Genomic DNA, 26814 nt, shown 5'->3' with positions numbered 1-26814 from the left:
GTTAATATAGGATAGTGATCACTTCCTATAGTGTCTTGTCACATTATTTCCCATTCAGTACTCCCTTCAATTGAATCAGATATCAGTGTTAAATCTAAAACAGATTCATTCCCTGCATCCACATTTACCCTTGTGTAACCTCCATTCAAACACACCAGATTCTTAATTTCCATCAGATCTTCCACCACTAGACCATTACCATCTGTCAGTAAACCTCCCCATAACGTACTATGTGCACTGAAGTCCCCGCACCAAATCACCCTATCTCCATTTTGGCCCTCTATTTGTTCCATTCAACATTAATTTCTTACAAGGATTATAAAAGTTTATTATTACATAGTTTAATCCATTCACCCACACCTCCACACCACATACTCTTTTGTTATACCTTTATCTAATGTCCTATAATGTAGACCTTCCTTGATCAGAATAATACCTCCTCCCCCATTACCCTCCCCACAATCTCTTCTCTCACTCACATAACCTTTATAACGAAATCAAATTTGGGTTTAAGACACGTCTCTTGTATACATATCAGAATTTTCATCTCATTAATAATACTTTTAAATTCCAATCCATTAGCCAAAAGACTTCTTGCATTCCATTGTAATATATTTATCATCACTATTATCCAAACCAAGCTTCCTGAATTTACTGTCTCAGTCACCAGCCCATCCCAATCATTACCGTGATATAACTTCTACTCCTAAGAATCTCTCTGCTGCCCTGACTATCATTTGAATCTTAATTGTCTTCTTTTCTGTTTGCGCAGTACAATTAATTACTTCAGCTATGAACAGAAAGAAATGTACTTTATTCACAATCATCGTATCCTCTGTGATCCTACCCTCCAGCTCTGAACTCCATTTGCACGTCTCTCTTTTTTACCTTTCTCTTTATTCTTTGCATCAACCATTTTAACTGCTTCTGGATATGTAATGTTCTTCTTAGCTCTCTCGTTCTCCACTTCAATAGCTCTCTTCCTCACCTCACATCCCCCAAACGCAACACTATGTTCTCCTCCACAGTTACAACATTTAAGCCCAGCTCCTTCACATTTGCCATAATCATGCTCCCATTATTTTGATTTTCATCACTTTCCTTTTTTGTTCTTCATTGTTACATACTACCAGCAAGTCTCCATTTTTTAACACTCTAGCAATAATAGTAATCTCTCCAACTACTTATCTCAACTCTTTCATTAATGCAATTGTACTTACCTTTGTATTCCACCTTCCTCTTTGAATTTTAATATTACCTTCAACTTGTCCAAATTTTCAATCCTCACTTCTTGTTCATTTCCACTCTCCCCAGAACTTCTTACCTCCCTTTTCATTAGATTTTTCTTTCTTTTCTTTGATCCTGCATCTTCCTTTGTATCTCTGTTTCCCTCTATCCTACCAACATCCTTTTGATCATCCTCCTCATCTGATTTATCAGTACTAACTAGTGTCTCTGGTCCAGTTCCATTACGATTTTTTGTCATTATTGACTTCGCTGCGTTCCATCAAACACAAATATTTCTCTCTCTCTCTCTCTCTCTCTCTCTCTCTCTCACACACACACACACACACACACACACACACACACACACACACACACACATGTTGTGTTTCCATGTTTTATGGGGACTTTCCATAGACATAATGGTTTTTATACTGTACAAACTTTATATTCTATCCCCTAAACCTAACCCTACCCCTAAACCTAACCCTCACAGAAAACATTCTGCATTTTTACATTTTCAAAAAACATAATTTAGTATGATTTATAAGCTGTTTTCCTCATGGGGACCGACAAAATGTCCCCACAAGGTCAAAAATTTCGGGTTTTACTATCCTTATGGGGACATTTGGTCCCCACAAAGTGATAAATACACGCTCACACATACACACACACACACACACACACACACACACACACACACTCACACACACGTAGTGTTTTATGGGGAATTTCCATAGACATAATGGTTTTTATACTGTACAAACTTTATGTTCTATCCCCTAAACCTAACCCTACCCCTAAACCTAACCCTCACAGAAAACTCTCTGCATTTTTACATTTTCCAAAAACATAATTTAGTATGATTTATAAGCTGTTTTCCTCATGGGGACCGACAAAATGTCCCCACAAGGTCAAAAATTTCGGGTTTTACTATCCTTATGGGGACATTTGGTCCCCACAAAGTGATAAATACACGCTCACACACACACACACACACACACACACACACACACACACACACACACACACACACACACACACACACAGACAGACAGACAGACAGAGAGAAAGAGAGAGGGGGGCATTCTATGATTAGGGTCAGATCGATCATGAAACATGGGGAAATGTGAAGCAAATGTAATAACACCATACAAATAAAACACAAATTCTTCTTTTAAGATATTAATAGTTAAGGTTAAAAGACTCAAGTCTTTTTTTAAACATTCACGAGTCATTTGTGTCATCAAGTCGAGTCAAGTCTGAAGTCATTTTAGGTCAAGTAAGGAGTCGAGTCTGAAGTCTATTAAAATGCGACTCAAATGTGACTAGAGTCCGAGTCTCTTACTCGAGTCCCCATCTCTGGTAAACATAGCTTATTTTTTATTTGATTTTTATTATTTTAACAAAGAACAATATTTTGTCAAGAATTCAGTTAGGTTATAAAATTGGACAGAGCACACAGTTAGCCCTTCATAGGGTTACAAATAATATTCTGCTAGGTGTTGATTCTGGAAATCATGTAACCTTGATATTATTAGATCTTAGCCTTAGCCTTCGACACTAATGATCATGCTATCTTAATTGAATATCTGATGCTAAGCCCTTGAGATGTTATCTTCCCATCTTCAGGATAGAATGTTCTCAGTTAGGATTGGGAATTTATCATCATCACATGCTCAAGTTAATTGTGGGGGTCGGCAAGGCTAAATTCTGGGACTGGTTTTATTGTCATTGTACATTATATGCTCCTCTTTGGCTTAAAGACATTTAATGTCATGTATGGATTGGCACCAGGGTATATCTCAGACTTAAACAGCCTTCTCCAATCCCATTCTTCCGACCAGCTCTGCTTTACTGTCTCCCGCTCTTGTCTGAAGTGGAAGGGTGACTGCACTTTTTCTGTTTTATCTTCCATTTTCCACCACTATTGCCATATTTATTATCTCTAGCATTTGATAAGTTATTTTAATAATCTATTATGGTGTAACGTTTTGTTTTTATTAATGTAATGTTTGTTTTATCTTTGTACAGCACTGTGGTCTACTTTGTAGTTTTGAAGCTTTATAAATAAAGTTTGAGTCAAGGGGTGTTTCTTGAGAGCCTCGCATACCTCTGAACTTGAGAAAAGGCCAGACAGAATTTGCATGTGTATAAAGGGAAGCGGTTGGTCATCTGTCAGTCAGGTTTTTGCACTGAGGAGCCGAGAATAAGGTACGGCCATTTACAGTGGTAGGTCTAGTGTCGTGAATAAGTGGACACAACGTCTCATTCCATCCATCATGGAACGGATGTTACAACATGCACTAGACTGTGTTACGTGAACTGCTGACACAGGTGCAAGCAGGCTGCTGCGTGCTAGAAGCAACTGTATCGGCCGCACGTAACCCTCCCCAATGCCCCCAGAAAAAGGTGTCTTATACAGGCCTTAGGTTCCCAACCCCCTAAGGGGGGAACAGGCGCTACATGATATTCATGGGAGCAGGCCAGCCAGCCACGGCCTTTTCTCTCTCTATGTTTCTCGCATAGAGCGTAAATCAGCTGGGGTGGTCTTAACTCTATGAAATGCGTCGGGGAAGGTGATCTTTCCAGATCCTATTCTTTCAGGGGGGAAAAGACCCTGCGGAGACCACATCCTGCCCAAACTAGGGGGAGGTGATATGTGGCCAATACACCACATGGGTTGACAAGCCACACGTGGGAGTGGCGCGGTGGCAGGTCCTACCTGATGAGGGACAAACACAGCGACCGGGGGCATACCATGGAAAATATATCACAGGGAGTTGCCTGAAGAGGGAAATAGGATTGTGGAGCCCTACCCCAGTACAGAGAACTTGCGGCTCATAGTGGGTCTGGCCAGAAGGGTAGGGAGGAAGAACATACAGGAAGCGAGAGAAAAAACATGGGACGAGACCGACTCAACCCTGAGATTGTAGAACCTTGCAAAGGTGTTGGGTGTTGCCCAGCCCACTCTGCAGATGTCTGCTTAGCGAGGTGCTGTTGGCCAGTGTCCACGAGGATGCCACACTTCTCGTCGAGTGTGCTTGAACCCGAAAGGGGGCGGGCACGGCCTGAATCTGGAAAGCCAAGGAAATGGCATCGACGACCCAGCGGGCAGCCTCAGTTTGGAGACAGCGTTCCCTTTCCGTCGTTCCGCTGAAGAAGACAAAGAGCTGGTCAGAACATCTAAAGCTCTGCGTGCAGTCCAAATAGATACGTAAAGCACGTACCAGACACAGCAACGAAGGCGGGGTCTGCCTCCTCCCAGCTTGCTTGCAGGTTTACGACCTGGTCCCTGAAGGGGGTTGTAGGAACCTTGGGCACTCTTAGGATGACGTGAGAATCTGCCGGACCAAACTCCAGGCAAGTGTCGCTGACAGAGAACTCTTGCAGGTCCCCAACCCTCTTGATGGAAGCTAATGCTATCATTAGGGCTGTCTACAAAAGATATATATATCCACTCACCTAAAGGATTATTAGGAACACCATACTAATACTGTGTTTGACCCCCTTTCGCCTTCAGAACTGCCTTAATTCTACGTGACATTGATTCAACAAGGTGCTGAAAGCATTCTTTAGAAATGTTGGCCCATATTTATAGGATAGCATCTTGCAGTTGATGGAGATTTGTGGGATGCACATCCAGGGCACGAAGCTCCCGTTCCACCACATCCCAAAGATGCTCTATTGGGTTGAGATCTGGTGACTGTGGGGGCCATTTTAGTACAGTGAACTCATTGTCATGTTCAAGAAACCAATTTGAAATGATTCGAGCTTTGTGACATGGTGCATTATCCTGCTGGAAGTAGCCATCAGAGGATGGGTACATGGTGGCCATAAAGGGATGGACATGGTCAGAAACAATGCTCAGGTAGGCCGTGGCATTTAAACGATGCCCAATTGGCACTAAGGGGCCTAAAGTGTGCCAAGAAAACATCCCCCACACCATTACACCACCACCACCAGCCTGCACAGTGGTAACAAGGCATGATGGATCCATGTTCTCATTCTGTTTACGCCAAATTCTGACTCTACCATCTGAATGTCTCAACAGAAATCGAGATTCATCAGACCAGGCAACATTTTTCCAGTCTTCAACTGTCCAATTTTGGTGAGCTCTTGCAAATTGTAGCCTCTTTTTCCTATTTGTAATGGAGATGAGTGGTACCCGGTGGGGTCTTCTGCTGTTGTAGCCCATCCGCCTCAAGGTTGTGCGTGTTGTGGCTTCACAAATGCTTTGCTGCATACCTCGGTTGTAACGAGTGGTTATTTCAGGCAAAGTTGCTCTTCTATCAGCTTGAATCAATCGGCCCATTCTCCTCTGACCTCTAGCATCACACCCACAGGACTGCCACATACTGGATGTTTTTCCCTTTTCACACCATTCTTTGTAAACCCTAGAAATGGTTGTGCGTGAAAATCCCAGTAACTGAGCAGATTGTGAAATACTCGCCCGTCTGGCACCAACAACCATGACACGCTCAAAATTGCTTAAATCAGCTTTCTTTCCCATTCTGACATTCAGTTTGGAGTTCAGGAGATTGTCTTGACCAGGACCACACCCCTAAATGCATTGAAGCAACTGCCATGTGATTGGTTGATTAGATAATTGCATTAATGAGAAATTGAACAGGTGTTCCTAATAATCCTTTAGGTGAGTGTATATATATATATATATATATATATATATATATATATATATATATATATATATATATATATATATATATATTTTTTTTTTTCACATCTATATCTATATATATTTTTCTCATTTTAGAATAATAGTAAAGTCATCAAAACTATGGAATAACATAAATGGAACTACGGGAATTATGTTTAAAATCAAAACTGTGTTAAATCAAAGCATTTCATTTATTTATTTATAAAGCACAAATAAACACAACAGAAGTTGACCACTGTGCTGTACAAATGAAGAAGTATAAAACAAACCACACACAATACAGTAACAGACAATAAAACACTAGTTTAGCGAAAGTTATGAGTGAAATGCAAGAGTTAAAAGATAAGCCTGTAGCTTAGATTTAAAATCATGTACAGACATTGCAGACCTCACAGATAAAGGAAGACTATTCCATATCCTAGGACCGGCCACTGAAAATGCACGATCACCTCGCAACTTCAATCTCGATCTGGGATATGACAGTATAATGCTGTCTGAGGATCGCAAGGCTCTTATTGACTTTTTTACATTTACAAGATCTGACAGATAGGATGGTGCCAGACCAGTCAAAGCCTTAAAAACTAGCAGCAAAATTTTAAATTCAACTCTATAACACACTGGCAACCAATTTAAAGACAATAATATCGGAGTAATGTGTTCTCGTCTCACGAACCCCAGTTAAAAACCTGGCTGCGGCATTTTGGACCACCTGAAGCCGTGACATGGAGGATTGGGGTAATCCAATATATAGTGAATTACAGTAGTCCAAACGAGATAAAACAAAAGCATGTGTGACAGTTTTAAGATCATTAAAAGATAGAAAAGTTTTAACTTTGGACAGAAGTTTAAGATGGAAAAAACAAGACTTTACTACAGAATTTATTTGTTGGTCAAACTTGAGAGATGAATGAAAAAGAACTCCCAAATTTTTCACAGTGGGTTTGATATAAGAAAAGCATCTTCAAAGTAGTCACCTTTTGGGCAGGCATGTACTCTTGACATTTTCTCAACCAACTTCTTGAGGTATCACCCTGGGATGCTTTTAAACAGTATTGAAGGAGTTCCCATCTACTGTATGTTGGGCACTTATTGGGTTCTTTTCTTTATTACTTGGTCCAAGTCATCAATTTCAAAAATGTTTTCTTTATAAAATGTTAGTTATATAACGAAAACAATTAATATGGTGGCACAATTATATTTTTGTCTACAAAACCATTTTCAAACATTTAAGCATTCACCTTCAGATCAAAAGATTTGTAAGATCACGAGAAACTTTGAACATTTCAGTCAAGTATTTCAAAAGTTTTGACCGGTATTGTGTGTGTGTGTATATATATATATATATATATGTATGTATAAAATAAATTTTTTATTTTATTTTATAAAATACTGACAACATTTCTCCCAAATTCAAAATAAACATATTGTCATTTAGAACATTTATTTGCAGAAAATGGTCAAAATAACAAGAAAGATGCAGTGTTTTCAGACCTTGAATAATGCAAAGAAAACAAGTTCCTATTCATTTTTAAACAACATAACACTAATGTTTTAACTTAGGAAGAGTTCAGAAATCAATATTTGGTGGAATAACTTCAATCACAGCTTTCATGCATCTATGCATGCTCTCTACTAGTCTTTCACATTGCTGTTGGGTTATGCCACTCCTGGCACAAATATTCAAGCAGCTTGGCTTTGTTTTATGACTTGTGGCCATCCATCTTCCTCTTGATCACATTTTAGAGGTTTTCAATGGGTTTCAGGTCTGGAGATTGGGCTGGCCTTGACAGGGTCTTGATAGATCCACATCAGGGAAGGTGTTGTTTTCCATTCCTATTCTTTCAGGGGGAAAGGACCCAGCGGAGACCACATCCTGCCCAAAGGGGAGGTCAACATGTGGCAATATTACACGTAGGCTCACCAGCCACACATGGAAGGGGCGCGGTGGTAGGTCCTGCTTCAAAGGGGAGGGATCAGGTGGTGAGCACAATCAGCCAGTCATCGAGGTAGTTGAACATGCAGACACCCACTTCCCTTAACGGGGCAAGAACAGCCACTTCGACTTTCGTGAAGACACAAGGGGACAGGGAGAGGCCGAAGAGGAGGACCTTGTACTGCTATACCTGGCTGTAGAAAGCAAACTGTAGGAAGGGTCTGGTCGAGGTAAAACCGTGACATGAAAGTATGCATCCTTCAGAGGGGCGAGGGGCACTAAAGGGACGATCATGTCTGACGTACCTGGAGGTGGGGCCTCATGGCAGGGAGGAGCATGTGATGCCACGTCGAGGAGCGTTGCTTCGTCCTGAGGTGCCTGCACTGAGGGGAACTTCGAAGCACTTAACTTTCTCTGCATATCCGACATAGGGCAGGTTAGCGACTGAGGAGCAGGACCTCTCGGGTCATCCTCTAGACTCGTCACAACCAGTTGGCCATAGGCATGCCACAGCTGGGTCACTATGTGACCCAAGGAATGAGGAAACCACCCTTTTTTCACAACTTTGGTACCGGCAAACAAAAAAGAGATGGAAACAAAAGTTTTACCTCCCGGCCCTCCACAGGGGGATGGAGTGGTCTGGATACCAGCTCCGTAGTGGATGTCTCACTCCCTGGGTTGTCCAACTCAAGGGCGCTTAGGAACCTTCTGGGTCCTCGTGACGGGCCGTGAGACGGGGAGCGTCAGGTTCCTGCAGGGGGTTCTACGCTGGGGCTGAGATCTGGGCTTGGGCTTTCACCCCCGCAGGGGGACGCCGTCGGTGAGCAGACGGGGTGCGAGATCTTGAGCCACGCCGGGGCAAGATGTGCTGGATGGCCTCTGTCTGCTTCTTTGCCACCGATAACTGCTGGGTGAAGTCATCAATGGTGTCGCTGAAAAGTCCAATCTGGGAGATGGGCGCGTTGAGAAAGCTTGCTCTGTTGGCATTCCTCATCTCGACCAGATTCAGCCACAGGTGGCATTCCTGGACCACCAAGGAAGACATCGCCTGCCCGAGTGCTTGCGCTGTAACCTTCATCGCCAGGAGGGCGAGGTCGGTCACCAAACTTAGCTCCTGCAGCACATTGGGATCAGGACTACCCTTGTGCAGTTCTTTTAGTGCCTTGGCCTGGTGTACCTGCTGGAGGGCCATGGCATGCAGGGCGGAGGCAGCCTGTCCTGTGGCATTGTAGGCTTTGGTCACCAGAGATGACGTAGTCCTACAGGCTCTGGAGGGGAGCGCTGGACCATCCCGTCAGATGGCAGCATTTTACGAGCACAGGTGTATCACAACAGCCTTATCCACCTGAGGGACCTCTGTGTACCTGTGGACTGCCCCGCCATCGAGGGTAGTGAGAGCGGACAAACCCGGAAGTCTGTTTCAGCGAAAGGTGCCCTCCACGACCTTGTCAGTTTGTCATGCTCCTCCAGGAAGAAGGCTGTGGCTGTGAGCACCAGGAATCAATAATCAAGCTGCGAGCGTTCCAATCTAACCCAATACTTGCGGCGGCCTGGGCATGGCGGTCAGCTCTGCGTCAGCAGACCGCATCCAGGAATCACACAAAGACGGAAAGAAATCTTTATAACCATGCAATGGCGCCGCAGATGGCCGCCTGGGTGTGGAGCTCTCCAATTCTTTTGTTGTTTTTGTATGTTTGTCCTGTGTTTAGTAATCTTTTACCAGTCAGTTTTACCAGGGACGAACTGCTGAACATTCGGCAGCACAGACCAGATAATCTTTTTCTGATTTTTGAATATTCGGACATTTTGCTGGACATTTTAGTTGGAGGTGCTGCTGTGTTGTTTAGACGCGCTACGAGACGCAGGCGAGGGAGACGAGCTGGTTAAACTCCGTCAGCGCGGCGTTCGAACAGCACTGCCGAGCATTCATCTCGTGAATCTCCGCTCTCTTCCCAACAAAACTGACGAACTACATCTCCTCACACATACTAATAAGGACTTTTCAAACTCTGCTGCTCTGTGCTTCACTGAAACCTGGCTGAGTGAAGCCATTCTGGACAGCGCATTATATCTGCCGGGCTTTCAGCTGTTCAGAGCGGATCACATCGCGGAGTTAACGGGGAAAACGAGAGGCGGTGGAACATGCTTTTACATCAACGAAAGTTGGTGTACAGATGTAACAACATTAAAGAGGATGTGCCATCCTAATCTGGAAGCAATCTTTATTAACTCTAAGCCGTTCTACTCGCTGCAGGAGTTTTCTTCGTTTATTCTGGTGAGTGTTTACATTCCTCCAAACGCGTCTGGGAACATAGCGCTGCAACAGCTGGCTGATCAAATCTCAGACACAGAACAACAATACCCGGACTCAGTTATTATTATTCTTGGGGACTTTAACAAAGCAAATCTCACACAAGAACTGCCCAAATACAGACAGCACATGACATGCCCCACCAGAGACAGGAATATATTGGATCACTGCTATTCAACATTAAAGGATCCATATCGCTCTGTCCCACGTGCAGCTTTGGGACTCTCTGATCACTGTCTGGTACATCTCCCGACCTACAGGCAGAAATTAAAATCAACAAAGCCAGTTGTAAGGACTGTAAGGAGATGGACTAATGAAGCAGAGCTGGAACTACAAGCCTGCTTTGACTGCACTGATTGGAGTGTTTTTGAAGCTGCAGCTACAGACCTGGACGAGCTCACAGATACTGTTACATCATACATCAGTTTCTGTGAGGGTATGTGCATCCCTACTAGGACATTTTTATCATTCAACAATGATAAACCATGGTTCACAGGAAAACTCAGACAGCTTTGTCATGCCAAAGAGGATGCTTACAGGGGTGGGGATAGAGTCTTGTATAATCAGGCCAGGAACACACTGAATAGGGAAATCAGAGTGGCTAAAAGAAGCTACTCTGAGAAGATGAAAAACAAGTTTTCAGCTAACGACCCTGCATCAGTGTGGAGTGGCCTGAACAGGTCTCCTGATGATGCAGTCAACATGGGATTGCATCACGTCCTGCAACATCTGGACAGACCGGTGACATACGCATGGATCCTTTTTGTGGACTTCAGCTCGGCTTTCAACACAATCATCCCAGCTATACTCCGGACTAAGTTAAACCAACTCCCTGTTCCCACCTCTACCTGTCAGTGGATTACCAGCTTTCTGACAGACAGGCAGCAGCTTGTGAGGCAGGGGAAATTCACTTCCACCACCTGTACCGTCAGCACTGGTGCCCCCCACTACTCTTCTCCCTCTACACAAATGACTGCACCACCAAGGACCCCTCTGTCAAGCTCCTGAAGTTTGCAGACGACACCACTGTCATCGGCCTCATCCGAGATGATGATGAGTCCGCATATAGAAAGGAGGTTGAAAGGCTGGCTGTCTGGTGCATTCAAAACAACCTGGAGCTGAACACACTCAAAACGGTGGAGATGATTGTGGACTTTAGGAGGAACATCCCAACATTGTCCCCCCTCACCATTCTAAACAGCACTATGGCAGCAGTGGAGTCATTCAGGTTCCTGGGCACTACCATCTCACAGGACCTGAAGTGGGAGATACACATCGACTCCATTGTGAAAAAGGCCCAGCAGAGGTTGTACTTCCTTCGCCAGCTGAGGAAGTTCAACTTGCCACAGGTGCTGCTGAAACAGTTCTACTCAGCAGTCATTGAGTCTGTCCTCTGCACTTCAATAACTGTCTGGTTTGGTGCAGCTACGAAATCAGACATCAGAAGACTACAAAGGACAGTTCGGTCTGCTGAGAGGATTATTGGTTGCCCCCTACCCCCACCCTTCAAGAACTATACACTTCCAGATTGAAGAAAAAGGCTGTAAAAATCACTCTGGACCCCATTCACCCTGCCCACTACATTTTTGAACTCTTGCCTTCTGGCTGGCGCTTCAGAGCTCTGAACACCAGAAACGTCAGACATAGGAACAGTTTTTTCCCTCAGGCTATCCATCTAATGAACAATTAAATTGCCCCATTGAGCAATAATTATGTGCAATACACAGTTTAAGTCTATTTATATTATCCAACTTATCCACTTCTGCCATTACTTACATTGTTCTGTACATAATATACTGTATTTTTGTTCTAATATAAAGATTGTAATAGATTTACACTACGTGTGTGTGTATGTGGGTATGTATGAAGGTGAGTGTATGTACATATATGTATCATTATTAATTTTTTATTCTTTTTTGTTTTTTGTTTTAATTACCTATTGCTGCTGTTTTTGGTATTGTTTGTATTGTTGTACACTGGAAGCTTCTGTCACCAAGACAAATTCCTTGTATGTGTAAGCATACTTGGCAATAAAGCTGATTCTGATAAAGACGCATCTTTAAAAAGACGTTCAATGTCAATGTGTGTGCTCTAATAGAAAAAATATACTCTTTAGCAGGAATATACACACTTTTAGCACTGTCGAAGTGAACAGGGGCAAAATCTGCACTCGTTGTGCAGAACGAGAGAAAGCCACTGGAAATGCGCCGTATATCCAACAGCATATGCTTCTTTAGAGGTGAATGGAACAGCAGTAGTATTTAGCTCGCTAATTGTACAAATGCTCAGCTCCAAAGAAAAAAATCTGAATGAGTGTGGGTATTCCTTCTCCTTTTATACCCATATGTCTGGGGGAGTGGCATGCAAATTCCACTCGCTAATTCTCATTGGCCTTTTCTCAAAAGAATAGAGGTGTTCGGGGCTCTTAAGAGCGAGCCCTAGTGTTACTACATCGACACAACTTCATGTGAGTGACAGAAGGGGAACTGATAATTTTGCAGTGGTCTTTTAATTTTTTCCAGAGCTGTATATTTACTGTATATTATATGCAGAATTATTATCTATAGTATAAATGTCAAACAATAATTTGTCAAATATAATTAAAGAAAAGGAGAGATAATAATTGTAAATTATTGGTAATGAATGTTTCTTTCTGTGCTTTCTAATGATTGTTTATTTTTTGTGTCAAAAAGGAGAAATGATCTGCATATTGGTTATCATACACTTAAACCTAAAATAATCAGTATCAGTATTATATTAAAATATAATATTGCTTGATCTCAACTTACTACAACAAATACATTGTTACATTCATTATAAAAAACAATTACCTGCACAGTTTACTGATGAGAGATTTGGCACCTTCTCCCAGATATGTTGGGTAATTCACCACACCGTCCAAAATCTTAGCGTAGATTTTCTGTGGTTCTGAACTGGAGAAGGGTGGGCTTCAGCATAAATCAAACAATAAAATTAGCATAAGCTAATTAGCAAAATTGTATAAAAATAAAAAAATGACAATCGCTCATTCCTTTGCACTTAAAAGGTAAGTCTTGACACTCTCTTTAGCGTAATATTTAAACATGCTCTTGTGCAAAAAATAATGCGTATCCTATGAAAGCAGCATTTTAAGGCATCAAATACATGCTCCAAACATGAAGGCAGTTTCTACAAGTATTGGTAAAGGCAGCATTTCATGTATACTTCACATAGTAGGCAATCCCAGAATGCATAGGTGAAACAATGCATCCGAGATAATGAGCCTGAGAAATATTGGTTGTAAATACATAATCCATTCGATAATTGAAAGTATCAATATAAGTAGCTCAGTGTAATTTCAAATCAAATATTTTACCCAACATTTGTGTGTGCTATGCATTTGTATGCTTACTAAGCCCTATTGGGATGGGATTCTTTTTCCAGACAGTATGTCTGAAAAGTAATTATTATTGCAGACGTCTATGTTTAACGTCAATTCGCATGGGAAAAGCAATGTCTCTATGAAATCGCAGAGATGGGTGTGTCTACTGCATTTACACACTGCTGTCACATGTAACTGTCCTATCAGAAAATGTAGCTGTGCTGATTAATTATGCAGGAAATGATCAAGAAAACATGATCATATTCTGTATCTTCAAGGAATTAGTGTAAGATTTGAAAATGATAACATAACCCCACATCCCTATTTTAAACGAATCCCATCCAAATAGGGTTTTAGAGTGTGACATTGTTAGCTCTATATGTCGAGTCTTCAATTGAGGAGCTCTATTTGTGTGGCTTGCAGCATTGATGCCAATTTAGAGCTTTCAAAATTATACACTTATGAGGTTCTATTTGGGTTAGGATGCTGGCTTAAAAGCAGCTGTATGTAAACAGTGGGCAGCAAGGCAGCTCATTGGGGTTTTGAAAAGTCTGACTTTCAGAACTCAAAACATCCCTGCCCAGTGAAAAATGCTGCCAAAATGTACAATATGGCCCTTGTAATTCATTCATACATATGAAGTTAGAAGAATTTAAACAAAATGTACATGGTTGGGGAAGAAAATGTAGCCAACAAAAATGGTGAGATAACTTTTTTACCTGCCTACAAGCAGCTCATAAATTAGAATGCCAAGTGACCAGAAGTCTGCAGCAAAGTCATGACCCTGATTCTGAATGATCTCTGGAGACATGTACTCAGGAGTGCCACAAAAGGAATATGTCTTTCCCCCCCGAGAAAGTTCTTTAGCAAAGCCAAAATCAACCTGAAAGAAAGAAAGAAAGAAAGAAAGAAAGAAAGAAAGAAAGAAAGAAAGAAAGAAAAGAAAACAAGTAACACCACTAATGTTTATTAATGTAACCCTAAAGGTGCTTAAACAGCTTCCTTGCTCAAGCTTAAGCTTAACACTATGTTGGCGATATAATATAAAATAAAAAGTGTTTATTAGTTGTATAGAATAAATTAATTTGTTAAATTCAGTAAGTTTTATTTAGTAGGCAAGGAATTTATTTGTTTAATTTAATGTTAGCACTTGTTTACTGTTGCCCTAATTGAGATTCAAATGTTATTTTTCTTTTTTTTAATAGTTTCAATGTAGTTAGCAGCTTTTATGTTATCTGGTTGTAGTATAACTGCCTTCTTTTCCAAAGAGTACTGTAACTTGACTGTAGTTTAGTAGCTATTTTAAAAGGTCATGAAAAACTACATTTTCTTAGATGTATGTATTACACATGATAGATGATAAAGTAAGTCCCCATTAATTTTAGTTTTAAGACGAAAGTGGTTAATGTTGGGATTTTTTGAGCTATTTTCATCTTCCGGGTTTAAAATCAACATCGAGTCAATGTCACATGATGCGACATGTCCATGTACTATAGTGCATCATCACATCATGGCCTTATCCTATGAGAAAGGGCTGTCTCATGATTATTCATTAAAACTATGTGACCAGCACTTCAAACTCTCAAGTGCCTCGTTGGGTCATGTCTAGAAAGGATGCCTCTTTCGTCATCTTCTTGCACAGGCACAGTGTGTTATGTATAATCTAAGTATATGTAACTAACTACGTTCATCAGTTAACCGTGTTTATCCAAAGAATGACATATGAAGTTAAAGATCAGTTCAAGATGGCTAGCAAAACAACAACGACATGCTTCTGAACTGCTTTTACAGTCTTGAACTTTTACAACATTAAGAAGATAGCAACATATGTGCCACAGTGATGTACTTGAGTAAACGAGAATGGGCAGCAAGCACTCCTCATTGCTGCGAGTTCCGCTGCTTGTGCTTTTTTCCAGTCGAATCCCATAACAAATGTGTCCCCACACAAGATATACATCCACTGAGGTGCGGATGCAATCTTTGTTCATTAAAATATAAAGTTGCAGATTAGAACCCTAAGCCTCTTAAGCACAGGGCAAATAAGTTATCACTAGACCATACGTTCAGACTCCTACTACAGGCACTGATTGATGTAATTCTCTACAGACTTACAATATCTCATGACCAACAATAGAACACTGTAACAATACAAGAATATGCAAGGAGGAGGTGGGAACTGGCTGAACGTTCAACATAAAGTTAATGTAAACATAAAATTAAACCAACATAAAATATAAGGACACACACACAACGCGGCCTTGTGCAGCTCTATCTCTCTCAAACCGGCGTCAGTGTAGAGCCCCCCGCAGGAAGCTGATGCCCCCTGCCTCACGGCCTGACACGAGGACCCCATAGGCTCCTAAGCCTCCTGAGACAGACGACCCAGGGAGAGAGATGTCCTCTACAGAACTGGTACCCAGACTACTCTACCCTAATAAGTAAATACTTAATAAGTAAATGCTTATCCTAATCCTTATTTCCTTTTGTTTTGTGTTTGCCGCACCCCGAACGAGCTGCGGTATCCACATTGTCAAAAAAAAGAGCGCTTTCCTCACTCCTTGGGTCACATAATCGGTGTTAGACACCGAGCACTCGCAGCCAGGGCCCCGCCTTCACGCACCCTGACGCCCTATGCCAGGCACACCGTGTGCTTCGAGGTTTGAGGATGCATACTTTCTCGTCTCGGTTTTACCTTGACACGGACCCTTCCTATGGTTTGCTTTCGATGGCTGGACGTATCAGTACAAGGTCCTCCCCTTCGGCCTGTCCCCTCACGTTTTCACGAAGGTTGCAGAGGCAGCTCTTGCCCCATTAAGGGAAGTGGGCTTCCGCATACTCAACTATCTCAAAGAATGGCTGATCCTAGCACACTCTCGTGAGTTGTTGTGCGCACACAGGGACCTGGTGCTCAGGCACCTCAGCAGTCTAGGGCTTCGGGTCAACTGGGAGAAGAGCAAGCTCTCCCCGGTTCAAAGTTCAAATTTCTTTTCTCGACATGGAGTTATACTCAGTCTCAATTATAGCGCTTCTCACAAGCGAGCATGCGTAGTCGGCCTGAAGTCATTCAGGTGGAGGACAGTGGTTCCACTGAAACACTTTCAGAGGCTGCTGCAGCATATGGCATTCTCGGCGGCTGTCACGCACTCGGATTGATGCATATGAGACTGCTTCAGCACTGGCTTCAGACTCGATTCCCATGATGGGCATGGTGCCACAGCACATATTGTGTGGCATGGTGCCACAGCACATATCGTATCGTCACGCCGATCTGCCGCCACTTATTCAGCCTTTGGCAGACCTCATGTTTTTGCGGGCAGGAGTCCCCCTCGACATGTGTCTTGATGCATCGTGGTCAACACAGATGCCTCCATGTCAGGCTGGGGTGCCATGTGCAACGGGAACGCAGCCGCTGGCTCCTGGACAGGACCACGGCTGTGTTGGCACATCAACTGCCTAGAGTTGCTGGCTGTACTGCTTGCCCTGCGGAGGCTAATGCCGTTGATCTGGGGCAAGCATGCGTTTTTCCGGTCGGACAACACAGCGACAGTACTGTATATAAATCGCCATGGTGGCATAGGTTCTGATGTCGCAACTCGCCCACCATCTGCTCCTCTGGAGTGAGCGGCGGCCCAGGAGGAGGCAGTTCCTGTGTCTGGTGCATGCTTTGCACATCTACTTGGATCACACACGGAGCTTTAGACGCTCTGTGCAGCTCTTTTTCTATTTCGGCAGACAGCGGAAATGGAACGCTGTCTCCAAACAGAGGCTTGCCTACTGGATCGTGGATGCCATCACTTTGGCATACCAGGCCAAGGCCGTGCCCGCCACTTTGGGAATACGAGCACACTCTACAAGGAGTGTGGCATCCTCACGGGCACTGGCCAATGGCACCTCTCTAGCAGACATCTGCAGAGCAGCGGGCTGGGCAACACCCAATACCTTTGTGAGATTTTACAATCTCCGGTTGAACAGGTGAGTTTGGTAATACGGAACCGCTGGCCAGGTGTATTACTTGCATATAGCGCCTTTCTCCTCTTTGAGGTAAAGACCTGCACTGCTTCTCCCATGTGAGTTCACAAACCTGTGAACGCTGGATGTCCTTCCTCCCTAGCCCTGTGGCTCGGCGGAGGAATTCACAGCCAGACCCACTATGGGTGCTAATATGCCCTGTACTGGGATAGGTGCTCCACAGGTGGTGGTTACTCCAATAACACCTGTGATGTATTTTCTGCGGTATGGTCCCCATGTTGGCAGACCCATGTCTCCCTTGGGTAGAGCTCTCTCTCTCTCGTGTATAATAGTGTTAGATGTCCCCAGCCAAATCTAATATTCAATAGAGAGAAAATATATAGAGAAAAGGCAGCCGCTGGTGCGGCCTGCTCCCATGCTATTTACGTTCCTTCTCCCCCTCAGAAGTGTCACACTTCTGGGGAACTACATGACGTCATGTGGGGCATTGGGGGAGGTTACATGCAGACTGATGTACCTGCTGTTACGCATGCAGCAGCTTGCTTGCTCCTGCATCGGCACTCAACGTAACATGGTTCAGCTGTTGTGGCATTTCTCTATAGGGACCCCTAGTATCTCTACATTGACACAACACTGAGTGATTGACAGACGGGAACGTCTCGTTTACTGTCGTATACTCCGTTCCCTGATGGAGGGAATGAAACGTTGTATCCATCTTGCCACAATGCTGTACTAACCACTGAAATGGCTGGGACCTTGTCTTGGCTCCTCAGCACAAAACCTGAATGAGAGTGGGCATTCCAGCTCCTTTTATACCCATATGTCCGGGGGAGTGGCATGCAAATTCCACTTGCCAATTCTCTTTGGCCTTTTCTCAAAGATCTGAGGTGTTTTGGGGCTCTCAAGAGCAACCCCTAGAGTCACTACCATTGAAACAACTACTCGTTCCCTCCAGCAGGGAATGGTGGTTATAACAGTAACCGTCAAGCGTGGAAAACATTGTTTAAACCCTTTAAAATAAAGATCTGTAAAGTTATTTGGATTTTTACAAAATTATCTTTATAAAGTACAGTGTCCTGAAAAAGGGACATTTCTTTTTTGCTGAGTTTATTTGAGTTCTATTTACTTCACCTTCACCTAGAGCTTTTAATTTAGGACAACTGATAGAGCACTGCTGTGTCAGCGTGTATTGTTCACCGTGTTCGTCATTACAAAATTTGAAGAAACACTGTAAACTCCACTATGTCTGTGATACTGTGTCAAGTTTTTAGAGTTGTATAATCACTTTAAGTAGCTTCAAATTTATGGGAATTGTGCAAAGTTATGCACCTGCAGCAGTTTGCCTTCACAATGCTCGTGAACTGCTATAAGATGGCTGAAAACATCCTATCCATGTGTGAACACAGTCCTTGAGCATTTAGCACAGCTTATCATCTGTAGACCCCCTGACGTCTGGGATGCCGCACAATTGTGTTGTGATTAACACTGCCAATGCTCCCTGAGATTCTCTTTGGTTAATGGATCAGATTGTATTGCCAACAGAAGCTAAAAACTTCTCAACTTTTGGTTGTATGATAAAGTGTAAATTTCACTAACTTCTGGGTATTTCCTGTGTCCTGGAAATGAGTTTCCATAAATGTTGATTTTGTCTTAATTGCACTTTGAATTACAGAATGGAATGTATTTTACATTGTGAATGTAATCCATCAACACAATCTACCTCAACTCTAACATGTTGATATATTAAATAAATTGATAAAAGGCCAAAAATGGCAGTATACATAAATCATATGCACTTAATAGCACTCCAACTATATGAAGTTATCATGATTTCAGATTTCATGTATTTAATTTACCAGTTTCACATATCCTTTGGTGTCCATCATTAGATTCTCTGGTTTTAGGTCTCGATACAGGATTCCTTTCTTGTGCAGGTATGCATAGCCTTCAACCACACACGCTGTTACAAACACAGCTATGTTTTCTTCAAATCGCCCTCTGAAACAAAACAAAGCAAACACCACATGTAAAAACATGCACACACATTTAAACAACACTAATGAGAATGAGCACTAGCAATATACAATTGAAGTCAAACGTTTACATACACTTACTGTAGGTTGAAGTAATTAAAACAATTTTTTTACCACTCTACAGATTAATTATTAGCAAACTATGGTTTTGGCAAGTTGTTTAGGACATCTACTTTGTGCAAGACATGAGTAATTTTTTCAATTGTTCCAACTGTTTACAGATAGATAGTTTCACTTTTAATTGACTATATCACAATTCCAGTGGGTCAGTAGTTTACATATACTAAGTTAATTGTGCCTTTAAGCAGCTTGGAAAATTCCAAAAAATTATGTCAAGCCTTTAGACAATAAGTTAATTAGCCAATAAGCTTCTGATAGGAGGTGTTTTGAATTGAGTTGTACCTGTGGATGTATTTTAAGGCCAACTTTTAAACTCAATGCCTCTTTGCATGACATCATGGGAAAATCTAAAGAAATCAGCCAAGACCTCAGAAAACAAAGTTGGATATCCATAAGTCTGGTTCATCCTTGGGAGCAATTCCCAAACACCTGAAGGTTCCACATTCAACTGTACAATCAATAGTACTCAAGTATAAACACCATGGGTCCACGCAGCCATCATATACTGCTCTGGAAGGAGACACATTTTGTCTCTTAGAAATAAATGTAATTTTGTGCGAAAAGTGTAAATCAATCCAAGAACAACAGCAAAGGACCTTGTGAAGATGCTGGAGTAAACAGGTAGACAAGTATCAATATCCACAGTAAAACGAGTCCTATATTGACATAACCTGGAAGGCTAATCAGCAAGGAAGAAGCCACAGCTCCAAAACCACCATAAAAAACCAGACAACAGTTTGCAAGTGCACAAGGGGACAAAGAGCTTACTTTTTGGAGAAATGTCCTCTGGTCTATTGATACAGAAAATTAACTGTTTGGCCATAATGACCATTGTTATGATTGGAGGAAAAAGGATGAGGCATGCAAGCCGAAGAACACCATCTCAACCTTGAACCATGGGGTGGCAGCATCATGTTGTGGGGTGCTTTGCTGAAGGAGTGACTGGTGCACTTCACAAAATAGATGGCATCACGAGGAAGGAAAATTATGTGGATATATTGAAGCAACATCTCAAGACATCAGCCAGGAAGTTAAAGCTTGGTTGAAAATGGGTCTTCCTAATAGAAAATGGACCCAAGCATACCTCCAAAGTTGTGGCAAAATGGCTTATGGACAACAAAGTCAAGATATTAGAGTGGCCATCACAAAGCCCTGACCTCAATCCGATAAAAAATTTGTGGCAAGAACTCAAAAAGCATTTGCGAGTAAGGAGGCTTACAAACCTGACTCAGTTATATCAGTTCTGTCTACGAATGGGCCAAAATTCCAGCATCTTATTGTGAGAAGCTTGTTGAAGGCTAACCAAAACATTTTATCCAAGTTAAACATTTATGCATTTGGCAGACGCTTCCTAATAGAAACATCTCCCTGTCTTGAGATGTTGCTTCAATATATCCACATAATTTTCCTTCCTCGTGATGCCATCTATTTTGTAAACCATTTAAAGGCAATGCTACCAAATACTAACAAAGGGTATGTAAACTTATGACCCACTGGGAATGTGATGAAAGAAATAAAAACTTAAATAAATAATTCTCTCTATTATTCTGACATTTCACATTCTTAAAATAAAGTAGTTTCCTTACTGACCTAAGTCATGGAATGCTATCTATGGTTAAATGTCAGGAATTGTGAAAAACTGAGTTTAAATATATTTGGTCAAGGTGTATGTAAAATTCTGACTTCAAATTTATATATCATATTTTTTAAATGAACTAGATTTTTCATTCTTAGCATCATTCATGCAACATCAGGCTAATTCATGTCTGCAGCACAAACTGTGTGGGACGAGTTACATGCTGATGTTTAATTCTCAGGGTCTGTTCAAATCACTAACCCTCTGTATGAACAATTGTAATGGTGATGACTGACTTACAGTAGCACACACCAGCAATTAATTTATGAAAATCTTACACTTCTTTCAACTTGGTCCAAATTTCTCCACCGGAGCAAAACTCCATTATCATATAGATGTATCGAGAATCTTTGAAGGCAGCATGCAGCCTAAACAGGATGAAGAAAAGTCACATAGAAGTTTAAATGTGAATGCTCAAATTGTCATCTATTGGTTGGAAAGGATTAAGACAAATGTTGAGCTTTTTCCAATAGCAACACCAACCTGACAATGAAGTCACATCGGATTGCCAGAAGAATCCTTTTCTCAAGGAGAATGTGTCCTTCTTGCCTCTTTGAAACAATGTGCTTTTTAATGACCTTCTTCATAGCGAAGTACTTTCTGTGGTGTAAGGTAGTTACCTCATAAACAAACAACCAAATAAAATAGTATGTGAGGAGGTCAAATTTTTAAAGGTCAAACATTAATCTGGACTAAATAGTGTGTGCTGTTCACATGTCACAGCACATCCCTCCCGTCCTACCAGCTCAACTCTTCCAAACCCCCCAACTCCAAGAGTGACGGGTTCTCCTTGATAACGCCCCTCTTGATACAGGACAGGAACTAGATCTTTTAGCATCAAAGATGTGTTTGTCCTGAGGGGAGCAATATATAATTCAGATAAAAATTAATTACAACTTATTTCTTTATATATAAAAGTAGGAGGACCAGGAAGACAATAACAATTCCTGCTGTATGCATTAGGAAAATCTAGATTCATACCAACTCAGATTCAGAAATAGTATTAATTAGCACAGAAAATATTATACAAAATATAATACTCTCCTCTTATAGTTTAGTTTGGATTTGTAATGGAGATTCTGTTGCTTTGTTCAGACAGGTAGCATAAATCTGTTGTTTGTAGTTTGAACAACAAATAAAACCACATGAAATCGGGTGATTGAAATCTGATTAAAATATTATTTTTGTTAATGCATTTTAGTCTAAACAGTCAAGACAGGACATAGAAAAAGGATTTAGTACTTTTTTTCATGTTTTGAGACTCAGTTTGTATATGTGATCTCATGAGTATTCTTATCTTTTATTACCTGAATTGTGGTTCAAGCACATATTCATTTTCTTACATTTGCATTGACACTGAAACGTACAATACTGATGTACTGACAGTATCTTAAGCACAAATCATTTTGCGTATGAACAACTTTAGAAACCTACATATGTTTACAAATCCTTAATGCATCCATAAATATTTCATTCCGGAATTAATAATTTTTTTAATATTTTTTTATATTTATAATCAGTGAAATTAATAAAAAATCCATCACATTTATTGCCATATCAATGCCATCGCGTTTTTATATTGTTAAAAAGTAGTTATTGTTACGATGAGCAGGAAGGCAGACGAGGGGCGAGGATCTAAGTGCAGGGTTAGCTTTATTGGACAGGTTGAAAACTAAACAAACAAAACACCCGCAATGGGGAAACACAACAAAAGCATGGAAAACATACAACGGTTTAACTAGCAGGATAAACATCAAGAAACACGAAAACAAGCATCCATATACATCGACGGTCGACAAGGGAATGGAGAACAAACAGGGTTTATATACATTTGGAGACATGATGATGACAAACTACAATCAGGTGAGCACAATGACACAGGGCTGGCAGTGATGAGGGCCAGGGATCATGGGAAGTGTAGTTTTTTTAACAAGGACAAGTGAAACCCAGGGCAGACAACAAGGGAATCGTGACATAACCCCCCCTCAAAGGAGCGGCTTCCAGACGCTCCTCAGAAAAAACACAAAGGGAATACTGCAAAAAAAATAAAATCGTCCAAGGAGTGGGGGAGCAAACAGACAGACCAAGGGAGCACAAGGGGCAAACAGACAGACCAAGGGAGCACAAGGGGCAAACAGACAGTCCAAAGAGGCACGGGGGGCAGACAGGCAGTCCAAGGAGGCACGGGGGGCAGACAGGCAGTCCGGGGGGCAGACAGGCAGTCCAAGGAGGCACGGGGGGCAGACAGGCAGTCCAAGGAGGCACGGGGGGCAAGAAGGTGGTCCAAGGGGGCACGGGGGGCAGACAGGCAGTCCAAGGAGGCACAGGAAGTAGACAGGCAGTCCAAGGTGGCCACAAGAGGAATGGATCAGGTGGTCTGGGAGCTGGCCACAGAGTAAAGACAGGTTCAGGAGGCCTGGGAGGCGGCCTCAGGACCACAGCCATGGGGAACTCCGAGGGCGGAGCCGAGGTAGGCGGAGCCGTGGATTGCTCAGGAGACCACATCGTAGAAGGCTCCGGAGGCGGAGCTGAGGGAGGCTCTGGAGGCTCAGGAGGCGGAGCTGAGGGAGGTTCTGGAGGCTCGGGAGGGGGAGCCGCTCATTGACGACTTGAGAGGCGGATCCCTGGGAGGCTCGAGAGGCGGAGCCCTGGGAGGCTCGAGAGACTCGGGAGGCGGAGCCCTGGAAGGCTCGAGAGGCGGAGCCCTGGGAGGCTCGAGAGACTTGAGAGGCGGAGCCCTGGGAGGCTCGAGAGGAGGAGCCCTGGGAGGCTCGAGAGGAGGAGCCCTGGGAGGCTCGAGAGACTTGAGAGGCGGAGCCCTGGAAGACTCGGGAGGCGGAACCCTAGAAGGCTCGGGAGGCGGAGCCCTAGGAGGCTCAAGAGACTCGAGAGGCGGAGCCCTGGGAGGCTCGAGAGACTCGAGAGGCGGAGCCCTGGGAGGCTCGAGATGCGCTGGCTCTTGGACGGTCATGGCTACAGGTGCTGGCTCTGGAACGGTCAAGGCTACAGGCACTGGCTCACTGACGTTCGAGGCTACAGGCACTGGCTCACTGACGTTCGGGGCTGCAGGCATTGGCTGGTTGACCGTGATTGGCGGAGGCTGGAGAGCAGTGGCCTTTCCTCTTCTCCTCCTCCTCCGGGCGGATGAAGTTGGCAGCGCTGGTTCGTTTACCACGGCAGGTGTGGGGGTTGGTTCACTCACCGTGGCTGGAGAGGAAAGCCCAGAGGCGGGAGCCGGGATCAGGAGAGGTGGCTCCCTGGCAGCGAATTCCTCTATGATGAGTCCCACATATTCTTTCCAAGTGTAGTCTCCGGTCTCCGGTAGTTCCCACCATCGGTGTTTGGGTACACCGAACCGGTACGCCACCTTCAAAGTGTGGTCATCCCAGCCGGTGTAACTGGCCACGCTGGCGAAGAAATGGGAGAACTCCCGGACAGACAAGTCCGCCTGTGTCAGCTCAGTGAGGAACCCTGCTAGATCCATTGTTGGTCATTCTGTTACGATGAGCAGGAAGGCAGACGAGGGGCGAGGATCTAAGTGCAGGGTTAGCTTTATTGGACAGGTTGAAAACTAAAAAAACAAAACCAAAACAAAGGAAACACCCGCAATGGGGAAACACAACAAAAACACGGAAAACATACAACGGTTTAACTAGCAGGATAAACATCAAGAAACACGAAAACAAGCATCCATTACATCGACGATCGAAAAGGGAATGGAGAACAAACAGGGTTTATATACATTTGGAGACATGATGATGACAAACTACAATCAGGTGAGCACAATGACACAGGGCTGGCAGTGATGAGGGCCGGGGATCATGGGAAGTGTAGTTTTTTAACAAGGACAAGTGAAACCCAGGGCAGACAACAAGGGAATCGTGACAGTTATGTTTAGTGGTAGGTTTAAGCGATCTAAAGATAAAAATATGCAAATGTATAAAGAATAAGTAAATATTTGTACATTTCTAAAGCTGTAAATATGTAAAAAATTTAAAATTTTAGACGCTTTCAGTACATCCATATTGTACATTTCAGCATCTATCCCAATTTATGTTAAAATAGCTAATAACAATAATGAGAGCAGTCTTGTACAGTATGTAACGTCATACAAAAAGTGCAGTAGTGTCTACAGTTGGGTCCAAATTCATTAATTTACACTTAAATGTACAAAATCACTATGTACTGAATGGTGAGTGAGTGGTTTTGGACATAACATAAGGATGAATATATAAACACAGTAATGCCTCTGATGTTCTCTCATGAGTTCAGCACTTATTTTTCATTCTATATTTTCACATTGACAGCTACTCTCTTATGTGTTGTGCTGACATTTAAGTATTTACAATGGAAACCAATAGATGTACACTGGATATTGACTGCACTGTCTGAACAAATGGATCAGACTTTTTCAGTTGCAAAATTACCGAATGACATTATGAATCCTAAAAATTGTTTTGGAAAACAAATCTGATTTAGGTAAAGTGTGAACAAAGCCATAGAAACATCTTTCTAGAGCATTCAAAAAAACTGTCTGAGCATACAACTGTAAGTTTGTTTTATTTCGTAAGAAAATTGTTATTTTTTTCATCAATGAAAAAACATACCCCACTTCCTCTGGCTTTTTAATGTCCTCCAGGTGATCTGAACTACAGAAGAAGAAAAAAATCATTATCAAGCTATTTTTCAGCACCACAATAAACCACTGATGCAAAACATTATAATAATATTATAAGTACATGCCATAACTATTATGCAACAATCTAGGGTGACCATATGTCCTGATTAAAGCGAACAAATATTTGTAGCGCAGCCTATGTATTTGACATGTAAATCTGCACTTGCAATGTGCAAAAAAAAATCTGAAAATACAATGAATAAGGACACAGGTGAGGGGAGAAACAAGCCCAGAGTCTCTATTCACATATTATCTATACTAAATATTATGTGACAAGCACAAAATATCAGCCCAAGGAGAGTTTGTCATAAAAATTGGATCTTTAGGGAAGAAGGTTACATCTGGCCACATCAGGTGGACTGAAAAGTGTGTAGTATAAAATTTTCATGGTGTCTGATCTTTCTTGTTTTTATTTTGCTGTATTTTATTTTATGGCGATTATTATGATTGTTTTAATGTTCCCATCCATTAAATGTATTAAATATATTTAGTATATTTAATTAAATACATGATAACCAACATTTTTAAAAGGTTAGCTTCACTGTAGTTTAACTACTTTAAATAATGAGTAGCTTGTTGCTTGTCAAGCTACATTTTCAATGTAGCTTCCCCAACACTGACAGAAACTTTATTTTTCCACAGGAGGTTTCCTTTCCAGGTACTGACAAGGGTCAACTCTGCTTTCTTCAGTGGGAAACGAACAAAGAGCTGCAAGGTGATAAGCTGCTGACAGCTTGCTTTGAGGCAACAAGGCAGCCACCTTCAGTTTTGGACTGAAGGAGTCTCTGTATTACAGAAAAGTGAACACATTCTCCACAAATCAAAAGCCATTTTGATGGCTTTATCCTCTTCATTAGAGGTAGAGACA

General features: G+C 42.3%; 1 protein-coding gene across 2 annotated transcripts in view; it reads right to left on the bottom strand.

Moving 5' to 3' along the window:
- prkg3 (protein kinase cGMP-dependent 3) overlaps window positions 1–26814 on the bottom strand; it is a 130533-nt gene that overhangs the window by 42262 nt on the left and 61457 nt on the right. For both annotated transcript variants that reach the window (XM_052098597.1, XM_052098598.1), the window contains 7 exons: window positions 25876–25917; window positions 22011–22122; window positions 21752–21888; window positions 21547–21636; window positions 19336–19477; window positions 14230–14393; window positions 12981–13097 (listed from right to left, as the gene is read on the bottom strand). In XM_052098597.1, the coding sequence (XP_051954557.1) occupies window positions 12981–13097; window positions 14230–14393; window positions 19336–19477; window positions 21547–21636; window positions 21752–21888; window positions 22011–22122; window positions 25876–25917 (804 nt within the window). The remainder of the gene's footprint in view (window positions 1–12980; window positions 13098–14229; window positions 14394–19335; window positions 19478–21546; window positions 21637–21751; window positions 21889–22010; window positions 22123–25875; window positions 25918–26814) is intronic.

Source organism: Xyrauchen texanus, chromosome 30 (genome assembly GCF_025860055.1).
Source record: "Xyrauchen texanus isolate HMW12.3.18 chromosome 30, RBS_HiC_50CHRs, whole genome shotgun sequence".
NCBI lineage: Eukaryota > Metazoa > Chordata > Actinopteri > Cypriniformes > Catostomidae > Xyrauchen > Xyrauchen texanus.
This window is presented reverse-complemented; position numbering and strand designations above follow the sequence as displayed.